This window comes from Eleutherodactylus coqui, chromosome 8, assembly GCF_035609145.1.
Source record: "Eleutherodactylus coqui strain aEleCoq1 chromosome 8, aEleCoq1.hap1, whole genome shotgun sequence".
Taxonomy (NCBI): Eukaryota; Metazoa; Chordata; class Amphibia; order Anura; family Eleutherodactylidae; genus Eleutherodactylus; species Eleutherodactylus coqui.
The window spans coordinates 132,562,333-132,579,978 of NC_089844.1; the positions used below are offsets into that span (position 1 = coordinate 132,562,333).

Here is a 17,646-nt window from a genome sequence, read left to right on the forward strand (position 1 = left end):
TGTCGCTAAGTTTATTTATGCAAACCTTTCTACTTGATAAGGCAGCTGTTGGAAAACAAGTATCTAAATTTAGGAGGATGATAGCGAGAGATAAGAATTCACACTGATCTGGGAAGGAAAACAGAAACAGGGTTCTATCACTTATCCAGGGGCAGGTGTGACTATCAACCCTTCCCTATAGGACCAGCCAGAACGTACAGATGTGACTATCAACCCTTCCCTATAGGACCAGCCAGAACGTACAGGTGTGACTATCAACCCTTCCCTATAGGACCAGCCAGAACGTACAGGTGTGACTATCAACCCTTCCCTATAGGACCAACCAGAACGTACAGGTGTGACTATCAACCCTTCCCTATAGGACCAGCCAGAACGTACAGGTGTGGTCGCCTACTAAGATATAGGTTGCTGTCTTCCATTCACCTTACTTTGAGGTATAGTCTACTTATCAATGGACGCCTGTGATACCTGTACAATTATCACCTTGTGATGTCAGAAGCTATAGAGACAGGCAGATTACTCTTCTATGCCAACCATTGACTGACATGCAGACATCCACCCTTCAGCTGTTGCGGAGCATCATGATGCATCACTCATCTGCTGTAGATCATCATGTAGATGCAGCATCTCTAAGGTCAGTTCTCCCGGTGGGCAGCGCTGCTATCATAGGTTACCTGTGTGATTCGTGTAGCCAACAGGCAATGACCCCACACATAGTGTAAGTTACTGAACCATCAGTCGGCGCATTGAACAGGTTTACTGCACTGAATATTCATTTTGTGCTTGTTAGATCTGCTGCTGCAGAACATCATGATACGCAGTATATCTGTTACTAGACAAGCAAATAGACACCTTAGTTGTTATTGAATGTCATAATACATATCTCAGATGCTGCGGAACATTGTAATACATACTATAGCTGCTGGGGAACATCATAAAGTATCCTTCAGGTGCTGCAGAACATCATAACACACACCTCAGCTGCTGCAGAACATCGGAATTCATACTTTAGCCATTGCAGAACATCATATTACAGTTATAGGCTGCTACAGAACATCATAATATGCACCTCAGCTGCTACAGAACATCATAATACGCACCTCAGCTGCTGCACAACATGAATATACACAACTCAGCGATGCAGAACATCATATTACAGACATAAATTGCTGCAGAACATCATTATATGCTACTCAGCTGCTGCGGAACATTGTAATTGACAACTTAGCTGCGGCACAACCTGAATATACACACCTTAGCCATTGCAGAACATTATATCACAGACGTAAATTGCTGCAGAACATCGTAATAAGCAACTCAGCTGCTGTTGAGCATGACAATACATACATCAGCTGCTGCAGAACATCATAATATACACCTCAACTGCTCAAGAACATTGTAATTCACACTTCAGTCATTGCAGAACATCAAATTACAGACACAGGCTGCTGCAGAACATCTTAATACACACCTCAGCTGCTGCACAACATGAATATACACAACTCAGCCATTGCAGAACATCATATTACAGGCGTAAATTGCTGCAGAACATCATAATATGCTACTCAGCTGCTGCAGAACATGACAATACATACATCAGCTGCTGCAGAACATCATAATACCCACCTCAGCTGCGGCAGAACATTGCAATAAACATATTAGCTGCTGAAGAACATTATAAAACACCCCTCAGTTGCTGAAAACATCATATTACGCTCCTCAGTTTCTGCAGAACATCAATATACACACCTCAGCTTCTGCAGACCATTACTATAAACACTGCAACTGCTGCTGCAGAACATACTAATACACCTCAGCTGCCGCAGAACATCTTTTTTCACACATCAGCTGCTGCAGAACAACATAATACACAACACAGCCAATGCAGAACAAGCAAATAGACAACTCAGCTGCTGCAGAACATCATTACACGCAAAAATTTGAAATAGATAGGAAAGTTTCATATTAATTAATCAATAATTAGCCAAAAACGGCCCGTACTCTTGCAGCCGCTGCAGCGTATTATAAGGCATCATGTACCTTGCAAGAAGTTATAAAGAGCCGTAGGAGTAATGCCAGAATTCCATAACCTGCGGTCCTGTGTCTTCATAGGGTGACAGCTCTGGGGTGACTTCTGATAGTCTTATAATCTACAGTAGGGCGTACATAATAATAAATATAATACTATATAACACTAATTATGCAAATTCTGAGCAAATCCTCAGATTCCTTTAAAGGGGTTGTACATTACATTACATGGACATTACAAAAAGAGTCTATTTTCCCCCCTTTTGGAAGCAGTTCAGGATCTACTCCAGTAGCCTATATATGGGCTAATATAAAGGGTCCACACAGGTAACAGCACTTATATAAAGACGTCCTCCCTAATGAGGAATATTAGCTTTAATGTATTGAGCATACAATGGCATGGAAGGATTTTCCTGCAATGTGGTCTCGTTTTAGATCCCATGCAGTCTATATTAGCACAGACTGGCTGTATTCCCAAGCACTTAGGTCTGGAAATCAGGGACCCGCAATATGCTGAGCTCGGGGTTTCTATAGTCTCTGTCAAAAGTGCGCTTAATACTATAATACCAAGAATTCACTTGCAGACATCACCGACCAACTGTTTATAGATGGGTGGATAGTACTAACTATCCTTGTAGATTAGTATCTCCCTGAGGCTTTATTCACACGTCGCATATATGGCGAGTTTTTTCGCCTGGCTGTATGTACGCCACTATCGAAAGGCATTGGTTTTCAATGCATTTGTTCACATAGGCGATTATACGGTGCGTAAATACATCAGCACCATGAAAAATGTAACATACATGGTTGAAATATGTCCAGCGTATATATATATATATATATATATATATATATATGCTTGATATATGATATATGCCGGCGGCTCCCATAGACTCCTATGGGAGTTGGACAAAAGTAGGGAGGGGGAGGCATTATAGCAGCGTCCAATGCTGCGAAAAGCTTACAGGTACCTCTCTATAGGGTTTTCCAGGGTGCAACGTATTTTTTCGCTAAAAACGACGCTCGCGGTCATGTGAATGGACGAGAAAACACCATGATTGCGGAAAAGGCCCATTCAAGCGCTTATATGGAGCGGGCATGAAATCGTAAAAACGCCTACGCTCATACGAAAGAGCCCTCATATGCAGTAAATCTTCACTTCAATACCTTTTATTTCGATTGTGCTACCATGGAAACTTATTTATTCCTTGTGGTTTTAATTGCAGGCGCTTCAATCATTAGTGGACAGCAAGATACTATGGAGGGTCCTGAATATGACTAACGGGCCTTTAAGACGAGCCGATTATCATTTGAATGAGGGAGTGACGTCATCGCTAACTTGTTGGCTCTCCTGTTTAGACAGGCAGATACATTGTGGGCTCGTTTCAACAAGAATCTTCAGTCTTTAACACTCACTGTAGAAGTGAATGAGAAGGATTGAATGAACGCTGTTTAAACCGAATGATAAGGGAATGAGCAAGCAATGATTTGTATAGCTGCATAAAATGAACAGTGAATGAAAAGTGAACGATTATCTGCTTGATAGCAGATAAGAGTCTTGTAAAGGCGGCTCCTCCTCTATTTCTTTGCTAGGGTCTTTCAAAGTGAGGCAGACCCTATAAGAAGTTCTAGGCACGTCAATGACAGTGTTACTAGGATCTCTACAATCAGACATGTATGTCCGTCCACACTTGTATCATTTGTAACATTCCATAAGAGGTTTTATCTGCTTTACTAGTCAAACAGAACCTAACTTATCCTACTAGTAGTTCTGTCTATATCACTGGTAACAGGAAGATACTTAGTTATCACATGGCCCCGAAGAACTAGGGTATGTTTAAAAAAAGGGAAAGGGACTCAATACCTTCAGTCTCAGTCAGAGATTGAAGTTGCATTTATTTCCATGTGTCATTCTTGGAACACTTCTTTTGCCATGCTCTGGCAGTTAAGTGTTATCATAGGGATGCTGGATGGTTTATTATCCAACACCAATCCAGTCATCCAGCCTTCATTTCTAGTATAGTTCGAAAATGTAAAAAATCTCTTATTAATGGGGTATTCTGCACTTTTACTATTAATGATCTATGCTTAGGATTGGTCATCAATAGTTAATCAGCAGGGATCCGCTGCTCAGGAGCCCCACCAATCAGGTAATCCTCTGGCCCACTGTCAGTTCTGCATGTCTAGATGTCGTCATCAGTGGTCAGGACTGGAAACATAATAGATGGCTTCACACCCACTGAAATCAATACAAGTGAAACGGTCTATTACACTTATGGCTCTGACCACCGATGATAACATCCAGCCCTGCTGCACTAACCATGGGCCGGAAGATCAGCTGATCGGTGGGGATCCTGAGTGGCAGATTCCCACTGATCAACTCTTGATGACCTACTCTGAGAATAGGTCATCAGTAGTACAAGCCCTGTACTGTAAGTTGCAATGTTCTTACAATATCACAGCCTTAGGATTAAAGGGGTTTCACCACAAATTTAGTAAAAGCAAGAGATCATTTTAACTCTTTCCAATCCAATTTGTTTCCTGGTTTTCCTAGGGGGCTTACTCTTTTTCTGCCATTATACAGCGGCGCTATTTGCTGGCTAAAGCCAGTACTGCATGAGGTGACACGTTGGATAGGCTCCTACAGCAGAGAGGCTGGCAATATACAGTAAGAGAACCTCGATGGACGTCTTTCAACATCGGAGCTGTACAGCCCTAAATCATAATGTCTTTAGAGGTCAGACAGTGGCCTGGAAAGGGTTAAAATACTAAAGTATGGAACCTGGAAACCCTGTGGAAGGCAATAAGGTCTTGATATGAAAACCTGATAGGACATTATGGAGTGAGTGATAAGTCCCATTGCCTTTCTGTGGAAGCCTGAGACCTCCTTGGACTTATGACGATCATCAACTGCTGTCATCTAGAGACCCCTTGGATTTAATTAATGGGATTGGTGAAGAAGATTCTCCAGTTTTGTGTCTTTTGTGTATTTATATATTTATGTCTCTCTATGTTTAAGATACTAATTATATAAATACTTTAAGATTCTAATTAAACGTTATGTCTTCATATTTACATATACCCATATTAACAGCATATTTGGCTGTATTATGTGATTCATTCATTGGGTGAGGTAGATTCTTGATGTCTACCTTGAAATTGGTTAGTTTTATTATACCATTGCATCAGTAGCTATAATGCACTATTGCAGAACTACAACTCCCATCATTTTCCGACAGCCAATTTACACATTTTGCTCATGGATGATACATTTTGCTCAGTGCTACATATGGGGAATTCCATAAATGTATTAATTGATAAAACATTCGAAAACCAGAAAACTTCATCCTATATTATACAATCCAGGAAATCAAAACGTAGGGATGGAGAGTCTGATACCCTACAGATGTAGCAAACGTTAACTTGACATTTAATGCGTTATGATAACTTAACTACAATCTACTGCAATGCTGTAAATTAAGTTATGGTAGTGTGTCAGTCATGTTACCGTTTGCAGCATCTGTAAAGCTTCATGTACATCATTGATTTATGACTCTGTATAAGCACTGAGTCATACGGAGCCACAATCAAACACCTATATAAGTCTATAGAGCCATACTGTACCTCTATTTGCCTCAAATTTCCTGTAGAGGTTTTTTTTTTATTATTTATTATAAATGTATTTTATTTATTATATGATTTACTATTTTATTATTTATTTATTTTTAACTGTTGGATCAAAGAGAAGAAATAGTGCAACATTACTGAAAATGCTTCCATGATGTGGTGCAGTACAGAGGCATCCTATGGAGTACTTACAAAGACATACAGAAGCAGTGCACTGCCATACAGGCTACATGTAAACAGCTCTGTAATTTGTGTGAGCCCTTAGCCTATAGTACATGATCTCTTAGTGTGATTGCAAACTCTACAAGTGTTTTGCATCAATGTATGAGAAGGATTGATAGCACTAATGAAATTACACTAACTTTAAAGTTCAGCAATCAGGAAAGCTTACTAGAGCCCATACATGCTCTGCGTGACTGCCACTTTATCTCCACCCAGGTAAATGAGGGCTTTGCATGCTAAATATATTACTATAATAATATTATTTCCAGGGGAACGAGCAGCAGTAGCTTTAGAATCTGTCTTTTCCCTTTAGTTTCAGAGGAACTGATGATATATTGTCAGTTCACCTCTTTGAACATCGTTTAAACCACAATATGGGTACAGTTTTGGGCACTGGTATACAAGAACTAGAGCTTTAATGGTTCGGAGGTGAGCAACCAAAGTAATAAATGGAACGGAAAGAAGAGGTATCAAGATAAATGACCAAAATTGAAGTTAGTTTAGCAAAATATGACTTCATGGTGACCTGATATCTGTAATAATACATCATGAGTGCCAAGATCCTTCTAACTGAAACAAGGGGCATCATCTAAGTCTAGAGGAAAGAAGGTTTCACCATCAGCATAGACAATGCTTTACAGTAAGCGCAATAAGACTATGAAGCTATCTTCCAGAGGATGCTGCGATCGTTAAGGTGTCTTCTAAGACATATTGTTACAAGTTTTATGGATTAGATTACTTGAGATGGGTTGTTGATCCAGGGATTTATTCTGATTGCCAGATTTGCAGTCAGGAAGGAATTTGTCCCCTAAAATGAAGACAATTGGCTTTTACAGGGACCTCATGGGTGTTGTTTTTCTTTTGCATTGAACTAGAAAAAAATGGACTTTTTTAGAACTTTTCTTTGCTACTATGTTACTGCAGAGGGAGGAAAGTTTAACTTGGCTGTGATAACTTTCTGCAACAAATTATGTAATCATAAGCCATTAGAAAATGTTATATTATATGATATTAACACAACGAAGCCCATTGTAAAGCTACTGAAGGAGTAAACAAAAAGTTAACTTAAGACATTAAGAATTGAGTTAAGAGATGCCGCATTTACATGCATTATTTGATCTTGGCTGTTCTGTAAAGGGCCGGGAATTCAATGTGATTTAGACAGCCGAAGATCAGCAGAATTATCAAGAATAGATATTGGAAGGCTCTATTCACATTATGCGTGAGAACTGACCTCTGACAGAAGACTCCGTGGAATGCCATTATATAGGCATACAATGGCATATGTCATCAAAACATGTATTCTGTACCCCGCTGTGCACATTTTCATGGCATCCCCCTTATCTGCATTGAATAGCATTATCTACTATGCTATTATATACAGGAAAAAAACAGATATACCAATATATGCTGCCAAAATGGATGCCAAAAAGAAACTCTGCTGGCATCCATAGGGTAAATGGAGTCCTATGGACGTGTCTGCCATATACGCCCCAAGTTTTCCCTGTATATACGCAAATGTAGAGCTCTAATGCGATGTGAACAGTACCCAAGTTATGAAATCAAGCATCAATCCAATAACCATAAGTCTATAAATGAGCAACATTCTGCATTTTCAGGCCACATCCTTTACTACTTAATTAATTACAGCAAGTCGATGTAGTATCATTTCTAACTTGGGCAAACAGATGTACAGGTTTAATGAAAACTAGAAAACTAAGGGTTAACCATTCTTGCCGTAAGACACCGAAAAACTGCAAGAGTGCTTGCTGCAGTCTACTTCCAGCTTTTTTGTAAAGATGTAAAGCTCCTTGAGACATGGTCAATTGATAAATATTTCATATATACAGATGTAGCAATGGTGAACATGACTGTCGCAGTGTGATAACTCCATTTACAGCATTGTAGTTAAATTACATTTGCTACCGCTGTAAATCCAATTTGTAACTTAAGTGGTATAGAAGAAGCTGTCGCATAATGTAAGTGTCCTGGATGGGATCAATGGGGTGCCCTCCACTGCCATGGAGTATTGTGCTGCTTTCCAAAGGATCGTCAAAGCAGAAACATTGCTTTCTTGTTAGTTTACTGTTAATTATTTCACTGTCAGTAAAGTTCAGCCAACTTTACTAGGACTCAGGTCAGATCTATTTGTTAGAAGCCTCATTAATAACTTCAATATACCAACAAGCTAACTTCAGAAGGACAGTAATGGAGCAACCGGATAACGGAAGGCACAGGGCACAGAAAGTTACAGGGTGGAACATGCATGCAGAATATTGCATACAGCATACTGTTCATAATACCCTACAATGTAATATCATATCACTGATCAATGACCATATATAATATCATAAATATAAATTATAGCTCAATAGTTAGCACTCTACAGTATATGATAATGATATAGGAAAACTTGTATTTTTGACCCTAGTCGATATAATACACTGCTGAGATAATATATGCAAGTCAATTTTAACATAGGGACTATACCACTGGTTGTCACTTCTGACCCTCCAGTTGTTGTGAATCTACTGATGGAGAATACAGTACTGGGCAAAAGTTTTACGCAGGTGTGGAAAATATGCTGCAAAGTAAGAATTCTTTCAAAAATAGAGGGGGTCCAAATTTATTCTGCACTCAGTGTCACTAACAACTATCTCTTAGCGTAAAGAAGAACAAGGGGTCCGTGAAGTCATGATATGGCCCCATAGAGCCCTGATCTCAATATCATCGAGTCTCGTCTAGGGGAAGAGACAGAAGGATTTGAGCAAGCCACAGAGGATATATAGTTAGCTCTCCAGGATGTTTGGAACAGCCTTCCTACCGAGTGCCTTCAAAAACTGTGTGCAAGTGTACCTAGAAGAATTGATGCATTCTTGATTTTGATTCTATTTTTGAAAGCATTCTTACTTTGCAGCATTTTTTTCCACACCTGTCTAATACTTTTGCAATATTATATTGATCAATAACCATATATAATATCATATATATATAGATTGGAGTAGCTAGCAGTCTGCAGTATGGGGTAAATATATCAGCAAACATGTTTTTGACTATAGTTGATATAATACAATGCTGATACACTATTTGCAAGTCATTTTGAACATAGGAGTTACATGCTGCATCTGGGTTGTTTGTAGTATGAACTATACCAGTGGTTGTCACTTCTGACCACTAGTTAATGTGAATCTACTACTGGAGAATAGTTACACTCAAAAACATTGCAACAGTTCCAGATCAATAGATAACTTACATAAGAATCATAAAGTGGAGTATAGCAATGGGATTTGTATTATACCTGCCTCCTCTATACATATTATAGCGCAATGTATAATGCTAATGAATAATTTACTAAAGGAGAGCTATAGCTATAAATATATACTGAAAGTTGTGGTTGATATATCCTTATGTAAAGCTTTAAAAATCATCAAATACATTATTCTAGTGACCAAAATACTGTACAGGAGTTCATTTACTTATGCATTCCAGATACCAGACTGCTCTGATAAAGGATACTGTTAATCTGATTATAGATGCAGCTGACCCATATGAACATAGGTCCAATAAGTGCTTAAAAATTCTATAGCATCTGGGTACGCTTGACCCTATACTTAACCCTTACTATTGCATTCAAAGCTGGTTGTTGGTTAAACATTAGTGCCTTATAGCTGGGAAACTCATGTCACAGGGAACTATAATTTACTTGCCACAAGTCTATAAGTACAATGAATACACATCAGAAATGTACAGCAAAAATCACATGTCATAGCAGCTACCAGATAGTCAACCTTATCTGCATTCTCCAAAATAGCCTGGCAAACTGAAGAAGATCTCTCATACATTAGGATTCCTATACACATCAAGACCATACACAATTAGAATGAGGTATATAATAAGAAATCAATAGTATAGCAGGCTTCTTATTGTGTTTGCATCCACTCTGATGCTTTAATGTAGCACTTAGCCATTCCCAGCTGCTTTGGGGAGGCTACAGTTAAGACTATGAGCTCTGCAATCGTAAGGAACTTACCGGTACCATTCCAGCCCTTTCTCATAGTTCCTATCAAAGAAATGAGGCTCTACGCCAACTGCCCTGACATCAGGATGGGCTCTTAAAGCTTCCAGCAAAGCACGGGTGCCCCCTTTTTTCACCCCAATAATAATTGCCTGAGGCAGTTTTTTTTCTCCATACTCTATAGTACTGTTGACCGACAGTCTACGGCTGAGCTCGTCCTCTGTAGTGCTGGATTCCTGAGCCTCTCGCTCTAAATACCCAGTGTGAGCTTCAGGGATCATTTCAGTGGCAGCTAATGGAGTTCTATCCCAGGTAGAGATCCCTTTTAGGGGTGTATGCATATCATTCCCTGTAAAATCCGAGTGTCTTGTGGTCTCTCCTGGACTAAATAATCTAGAATAAGTATCTCTAGTCATGTAGGTATGGTGATTACTTTTATGAATTGGAGCAGTGTCAGCAGTACTGAAGTCATTCAGTCTGGGAGACACGCTGGGGAGAGCTGTGCTGTCAGTGCTGATGCTGAAGGTTTGCTTGTAGGATTCCTTATTCACCTTATCCGATCCCTGGAGTGAAATGTCATCCTCTGTATCATGGGAACGATGGATTTTCCTTGCACTGTCCAAGGGGCCGAACCCTTGAGCTGAGGAAATGATGGAAGCACTGTCCAAGGTGCTGAAATCTTGGGAAGAGGCGGAAATTGGTGCGCTGTCCAGGGTGCTGGACCTATGTGCTGTTACAATAGGAGAGCTCTCCACCGTGCTATACCCCTGTGTTGTTGCAATCGGAGCGCTGTCCAAGGCGCTGAACTCCCGGGATGTTAGAATGGGAGCGTTGTCCAAGGTGCTAAATTTCTCAGCTGCTTCAATGGGGGCACTGTCCACAGTGCTGAACCCTTGTTCTGTTACAATGGGGGCCCTGTCCACAATGCTGAACCCCTGTGCGGTTGCAATGGGGGCACTGTTCACTGTGCTGAACCCCTGTGCAATTACAATGGGGATGCTGTTGAAGGTGCTATCTCTCTCACCTGTTTCAATAGGAGCACTTTCCAAGGTGCTAAACTCCTCGGAGCTTAGGATGGGTGTACTGTCCAAGGTGCTAACACTGACAGCAGTGGAGGGAATCTGAGAAAGGTCCTGGCTACTTTTCCTTGTGGATTCTACAGGGTCAAGTGCTCTGTGCTTTTGAGTGTCAAGTGAGCCAAGTCTCTGAGTCACTGATTGCAATGGAGAGCTGCTCCTTACAGTAGGCCACCCGGGTTGTAGAACAGTATTTAAGGTCCTGATCCTGCTAAAACTTGCAGAAGAGACTGAGTGCACAGAATTACTTAATTCCACAACTGCTGAAGCAGATAAGGGAACACTGACGCCTCCAGAGGATTTCTTAGATCTAGATTCCAGATCAGCATTTAAAGCAATGTTCCCATTCCTATCACTGCTGCTGCTGATGCCAGTGCTAGGTGGCACATAGGAGTCCAGGCTGCTGCTACTTTTGCTATTCTGAGTCACAGCCCGGCTCTTAGGAGACGATGACAAGGACTCTGGGATGAATATATCTTGATTGCTGCTGGTGTCGGGTTTTAAAGAAGCTGTTCTGATAGCATCCACAGGACTGACCCCAGAGTCTGGCTGCAAATAGATCCCAGCGTCCTGCAATGGGAACTGCAGTGAACTGTAGCAGCTGAGCAGACTATAGAAGAGGTAAGTGACAGATAAGGACAGTGTGAACAGGAACACAAGTTTCCGAGGAGCCTTAATGGAGAACAGGGAAGTACCTGGCCACCACGGGGCCATCGCTGATCGCCAGCCCCAGACCACAAGACATGGTTTCAGCCGAAATCGTGCATGGAGCCGCCTGAAGAAACAGCCCCTGCAAGAGGAAATGTCTGAAGGGGGGATGCAAACTGCAGTCCAGATGTCAAGGTGCAAAGAAACTTAGTGCAATTAGCATTGAGAGCTGCAAGACTTGCTGTAAGACTTTCAACGTATCTTGCTCCCCCACCTCCAAGCCCAAAGCTTCTTCACATGCAAGTTCCAGTGCCGAGGCTGCAAACCACAGATAAGGAGAGGAGACATCACCGACGACTGTATCCACAACAGATAGTGCTCCACTGGTTCCTAATGATAGGTTTGCATTGCAGCATATCCTCAGTGCATCAGGAGCTGCTTGCTGTCACCTCGCCTGTTGCAGAAAAGCCCCGTTGTCTGAACAGCAGCAGCAACTTTAAATCGAGGAAGAGGCGTCTGTAGGTCCGGATCAGCTCTGCAGGAGGCACCAAGCAAGCGCCGCCTTATGCCTCAGAGTCTCGCCCACCTATGTGTCTATGTGCCACCCTCACCTGCCTCCTATCACTGGCCACTTGTGCTGCGAATGAGACAGGCACTGCGCCGTGTACAGAGTCTACAATCAGCCTAAAGGGGGAAGAAAGAGAAGAGGCGGATCGTTCCCGACATTTACTTGCAACATATCAAGCAAGATCTTGCAATGGCACCGACCACTGCAACACCTGGAGGATGTGATGTTACAAAGTTCTGCAGTGTTTTGTTACTTTATTTACTATTTTGTGTTATTTGTTTTGAATGTTTTGCAACATGTGAAGTTCTATAAGGAGGTTTTTGCAGTATGGACAGTAATGTCGCATTTATGGTATTGCAAATTAGGGACTGCAATTCTGTAGTTTTTAGACAATTTATCACATTCTAAGACTTTGATTGTTGCAATTCTTTAATGAACTCATGAATGTGGCAACATGACTAATGGTGCATGATGAGGAACTCTGAAGTTTTTCATTAGATAACACATTTGCATAATTGTTATTAATCTTGTCAGTTTTACATTGTTTTATGATCAGCTTCATATTAGATGGTTTATTGTCTGCAATAATGTCTTGCTGGAAGCAATTGCTTTAGTATACATGTATGTAGTTCTTTATGTGCCATTGAATTTACAGATTAGAGGTTCAATAATAATAATAATAATAGTATAATATTATATAGCTATGGCTTAAAGGAGCTTTCCAACCTCTGTTTTTGGGCTGATAATATGCCCACCTCCCCTGCTGCCTACAGAGAATGTACTTCCATTACCACTCATGTAACCATTATTCCTTGTATATGGCTTCAGCTGTCACAGATGGATACAAACATGTCACCACTGCCAGCAATGTTTAAAATTATTGGGAAAACCACTTTAAAGAGATTATATGAGATTTAAAGGGCTTGTCCAGTTAAAGTTACATTTTTAAATATAAAATTAAATGGATTAAAACAATAAAATAAACAGTACTTACCTGCCCTTAGTGCCTGTGATCCAGCTCTGCAGCCCAGTGATTCACAGGATCTCTGTTAATAGCAGAAATCAGGCAACCGCCGCCTGTCAATCAGAGGCCACAGCATCACCACCAGTTCTCCTGGCATCAGCCTTCACATCCTGGGTGCCATGATGCCAGAAATTCTGAATGGTGATGCTGCTGCCTCTGATTCGTGCCTACCAGCACTGAGGACAGGTAAGTACCATTTATTTTGTTGTTTTAACCCATTTTGCTGTATATTTAAAAAGTTAATTTCAACTGGAAAAACCCTTTAAAAAAAACTGTGTGATTGTTTGCGCAGAAACTGACTCCAGTCTTGCCCATACAGTATTCCTGGTTTTCCGATATTCTCATGAGTAGTTCCAACCTGCAGTACTAGGCACAAGCCATAGACAAGAGTTGGGAAATCAGATAATTTTTCTGATCTCAAAAAAACCTTTAAATTGCAGTTTGCATGTATAGCTTTATATTAGATATGTTGTACATGGTGTTTAAATTTTGTCCTCAGCACTGTTCTTGGATATTGAAGCAATCTTTGCACTAGTTTTTCTGTAGATCAAGCACCTTCCCTAAATCATAGTCCAAAAATTAGCAATCAGGTCCACATGAACCCAGGACAGAGATCAGTGGTTGACGTTTGAAGTCTATGTCCTAGACCATATCAAAGCTCAGTTGTTCCTTATAGTATAAAGCCATAACCTAACACTTTTCTATGCACTGCTGAGTTAGTTGCTTGTAGTTCCAATAAAGTGAACTCTCCATATAATAAATTCTTGGTAAAGTTGAGGAGAGCTTGTGCTTCTCTACAGCAGCCAGTCTGAACTAACTGAGCTGCAGTATAAAATATGGGAGAGGATCAGAGCCGCAGCTTGAGCCATTAATGATAAAAAAAGGTAAATTTCAGACTATCTCAGACTTCCATTTGCAGCTAAAGGCTTATTACTATATATTGGATCATCCATTCTTTCCCCCCTCTGACATGGTAGTGAGATGCTGGAGGGAAAATGATGCTAGAACTGATTTCATAGCTTTCTATAGGCCTGTTCATGGCATCCAATGCATCAGCTGTGATGTCAGATGTCTTTCTGTGCTGGAGAGAAAAACGTTGCATGCAGCGTTTTTCTGCCTGACTATGGATGCCGGACTAGTGCAAAAAGTTATGTCTGGCACAGGAATGAAACAACTGCCAATGTTAGCTGCAGTCTGTAGATACAGTTGAGCTAAGATGAATTAAGAATAAATAGATCAGCTGCTCCTGAATCGAATAAATAGGAGATAGTATTGTAAATGGCCTTTTATTTACAAGTGTGGCCTGTCAGTGAAGTTCAGACTGATGGGAATATGCTTATGCTTGTTATAAAATTTGTTTGCCTGCTGCCGATTGTTATAAGAATGCTATCATAGTGAAAAGTCTTGACTCCAATTGTTACAAATTGTTACTTAGACAATTCTCTAGCATATATTTTAAAGCACCCCTGTCATTAGAGGCTGTATCCAAGAACATAGGTGAAGCATTGTGAGAAGAGCCCTTCTGCTCTCATTAGCTGACTGACAGGGACAAGGCTCCATCTTTGTGTATTTCTCAAGTAAAAGTGGGTACAGTCTATATTCTCTAATAACTGACATTTTAAAGAGTTACAGAAGTTGAAACTTCACATTAAATAGGGGGTCCAGTGGTTTCCCTTTCTTCTCATTTGCTGTCCACTGCCTGTTGTCAAGTGTAATCCGTCTCTAGCAAAAGAGATAAGAGGACAGAGAACAAGAAGATGGGGTGTTGTTTCATGCTGCCCATAGAAGTCTGCTGAGTGGAGAGGAGGAAGGAAGAAGCTGTTGCAGAATGAGAAAAATAGAGAAACTCACACAGTAATGCTGCAGCAGTTTATAGTAAGTGTTTACTGCCTCATAACTACTGAAATCACATCTGCACTGCTTATTGCTGCTGAATACTGTTCTCCATGATGCTGATATTTTTCTGTGTGTGCTACAGAAAGTTAGGGAACAGAATTTCCAGGGTTCTCCATCGGGAGTGCATGGAGACATTATAGTAGCTAGTCTACACCCACCTGCTCAGAAAGAATTGAAAATTAGAGCTATGGCCTGCAGAGGGGAATACTTGTGAAAAATGTCATATAAAGTACATGTCATATAATGGCCAGATAGACTTTTATTGCTCATGTACATACATGGTAGCCTATTCCTAACAGTTGTGTGAAAGTATGGGAAGGCGTTAAATAAAAATAAACCTATGTGGATGTTTTGAAAACAGCATTCAAAAAGGATTTCTAACAGTTCCAGTTCTCCATTTTCCAGGACCAGATATTCTCTTTTGTACAGTGAAGCTTTTCCAAATAAGAAGATAATTCTGCATTTGTGACTCTATTGTGTCTTCACTTGTTTAGCTGGAAATTACACATTCCATTTTATAACCCAGATAGGAATAGGAAGCGTTAGAAGAGAAAATTGTATTAGCCGTATATATGCCATGGAATGTTTTCCCTGAGATTTACTGTTTATTCTTCCCTCTACAAACACATGGATTATGACCTGTTTAGGGATCTGTGCATTGAGCAGAAACAGTATCAAAATTGGTCTAGAATGACCTTGCATGCTGAAAGCCTGGAGAAAGGAAACTAATATAGCTCTATAGGCCATGCAACAAATGCTATCAGCATATTACAGTGGTAAATTCTTAAAAAAAACACACAACCCAACCCCCCCACCCACCCACCATTCCCCATTCATAGTGATGGAACACATATTTGCAGCATTGGATAGGAGAACCTTTGGGAAAAGATTTTGGATAGGGTTTGAATAAAATGAAAGAATGCATATCATTAAAGGAGCCGTCACTTTCAGCACAATTTAAAACGAATTGGGACCCTTGGGCATTTGTATCTGTCTTTGGCCTCATTCACACAAGCGTTTTTACGCTGCGATAAAACGTCGGACGAAAATCATGACCATGTGAAGCATTGAATTCCAATGCATTCATTTTTGGGAGCGTGAAAAAAATCGTGCCGTCAAAATGTGAAATCCGCTACCGATTTTTCACGCTGCATCGAAAGATAGATCTTAACCTATCTATTGACGAAAAAGCTAGAAACTCCCATAGACTTCTATGGATGGATGAGGAAATGCTAATTAATCTCAGGACTCAGTTGTGGCTATTCTTCATTGATGCGATTTTTGGCCGCGATGCAGCCGCTGTAAAAAATGCAAGATACAGTGAATACCCATTGTTTTACATGGGTGATTTTAATCTATGATATGGATCAAAATAGGACATGCTGTCATTTATTTCATGTACGTACAATGCGCACATGAAGAGCATAGGTCAGAATATCACAATGCAAAATAAAACATACGCACGTAATATGGGCCAAAAATATGCCTGTGTGAATGAGCTTTTATAGAAGTGAGCGTATCATGTATTTGCATACACAGTTCAAGGGGTTTCCAGTATTACAGGGGTTACCTGGGGACTGCAAAAATCTCAGAAATACATGTACACGCATTAAAGGGGTTTCATGGGGCCACAATCATAATTTTATGGGCAGGGTATAGTGTAAAATAAAGAAATAAGACATAATCACCACCTTAAGTAGTCCCCATCCAATGTAAGAGCCCCGATCCCTGTCGCTTCGATCCCAAGTGAAGCAGCTGTGGTCACATGACATTCATTATGCGCATGACTATTTAGCCAAGCTTCAGCAGTGATTGTGCCAAGAATGGCATGTGACTATGAAAGCCTGTGATTGGCTGAGTGGTCACATGCACAATGAACAGCATGTGTCAGCTGTAGCAGTTAATAGGGCTCTTATGTTGGATGGGGGGGCCACTTAAGGAGGTGAGCATGCCACATGTCTTTATGCAAGTAAGGAAGATGTAACAATACCTCTGCAGCACCACCTATTGGAAGGCAGCATTTCTGCAAATCAATATCAGATTCTTTATACAAGTCTTTATATCAATGATTGGGAATTGAAAAACAAAAGTCAGAATACCATACACAGACAGCTGTTCCAGAAAACAGTGTGCAGTAGGTTTCTGATTTGGCTAGTGAGAGGCTTATGACGTGGATCAGGAAGGGTATCATCTCTCCTTTAGAGCAACTAGACGGTCTGTGAGGAGACATCTAGAAAGTTAGTGAGGTGACTAGGTCTCTCATTAGCAAAGCCAGAAACCTACTGCACGTTAGTAAGATGCAAACTCCCGAAACAGCTGCCTGTGTATGGTTTTCTTGCTTTTGGTTTTCAATTCCCAAGTATTGTAATGAAGACTTGTATAAAGTGTCTGGCCTTTATTTTGTAGATATGCTGCCTTCCAATAGGTGGCACTGCAGAGGTACTGTTACAACTTTTTAGTTGCATATTTCCCAGAGAAGCAAGCATAGAATTATAAGTCATCTTACTCACCTTTTAGGTGTCTCCTCACACACCTTCTAGGT

General features: G+C 40.6%; 1 protein-coding gene across 1 annotated transcript in view; it reads right to left on the bottom strand.

Moving 5' to 3' along the window:
* Positions 1 to 12,152, bottom strand: part of LOC136576826 (uncharacterized) — a 228,468-nt gene extending 216,316 nt beyond the window's left edge. The window contains exon 1 of the mRNA XM_066576408.1: positions 9,908 to 12,152. Coding sequence (XP_066432505.1) covers positions 9,908 to 11,682 — 1,775 coding nt within the window. The 5' untranslated portion in view covers positions 11,683 to 12,152. The remainder of the gene's footprint in view (positions 1 to 9,907) is intronic.
* Between the last annotated feature and the right edge of the window lie 5,494 nt (positions 12,153 to 17,646).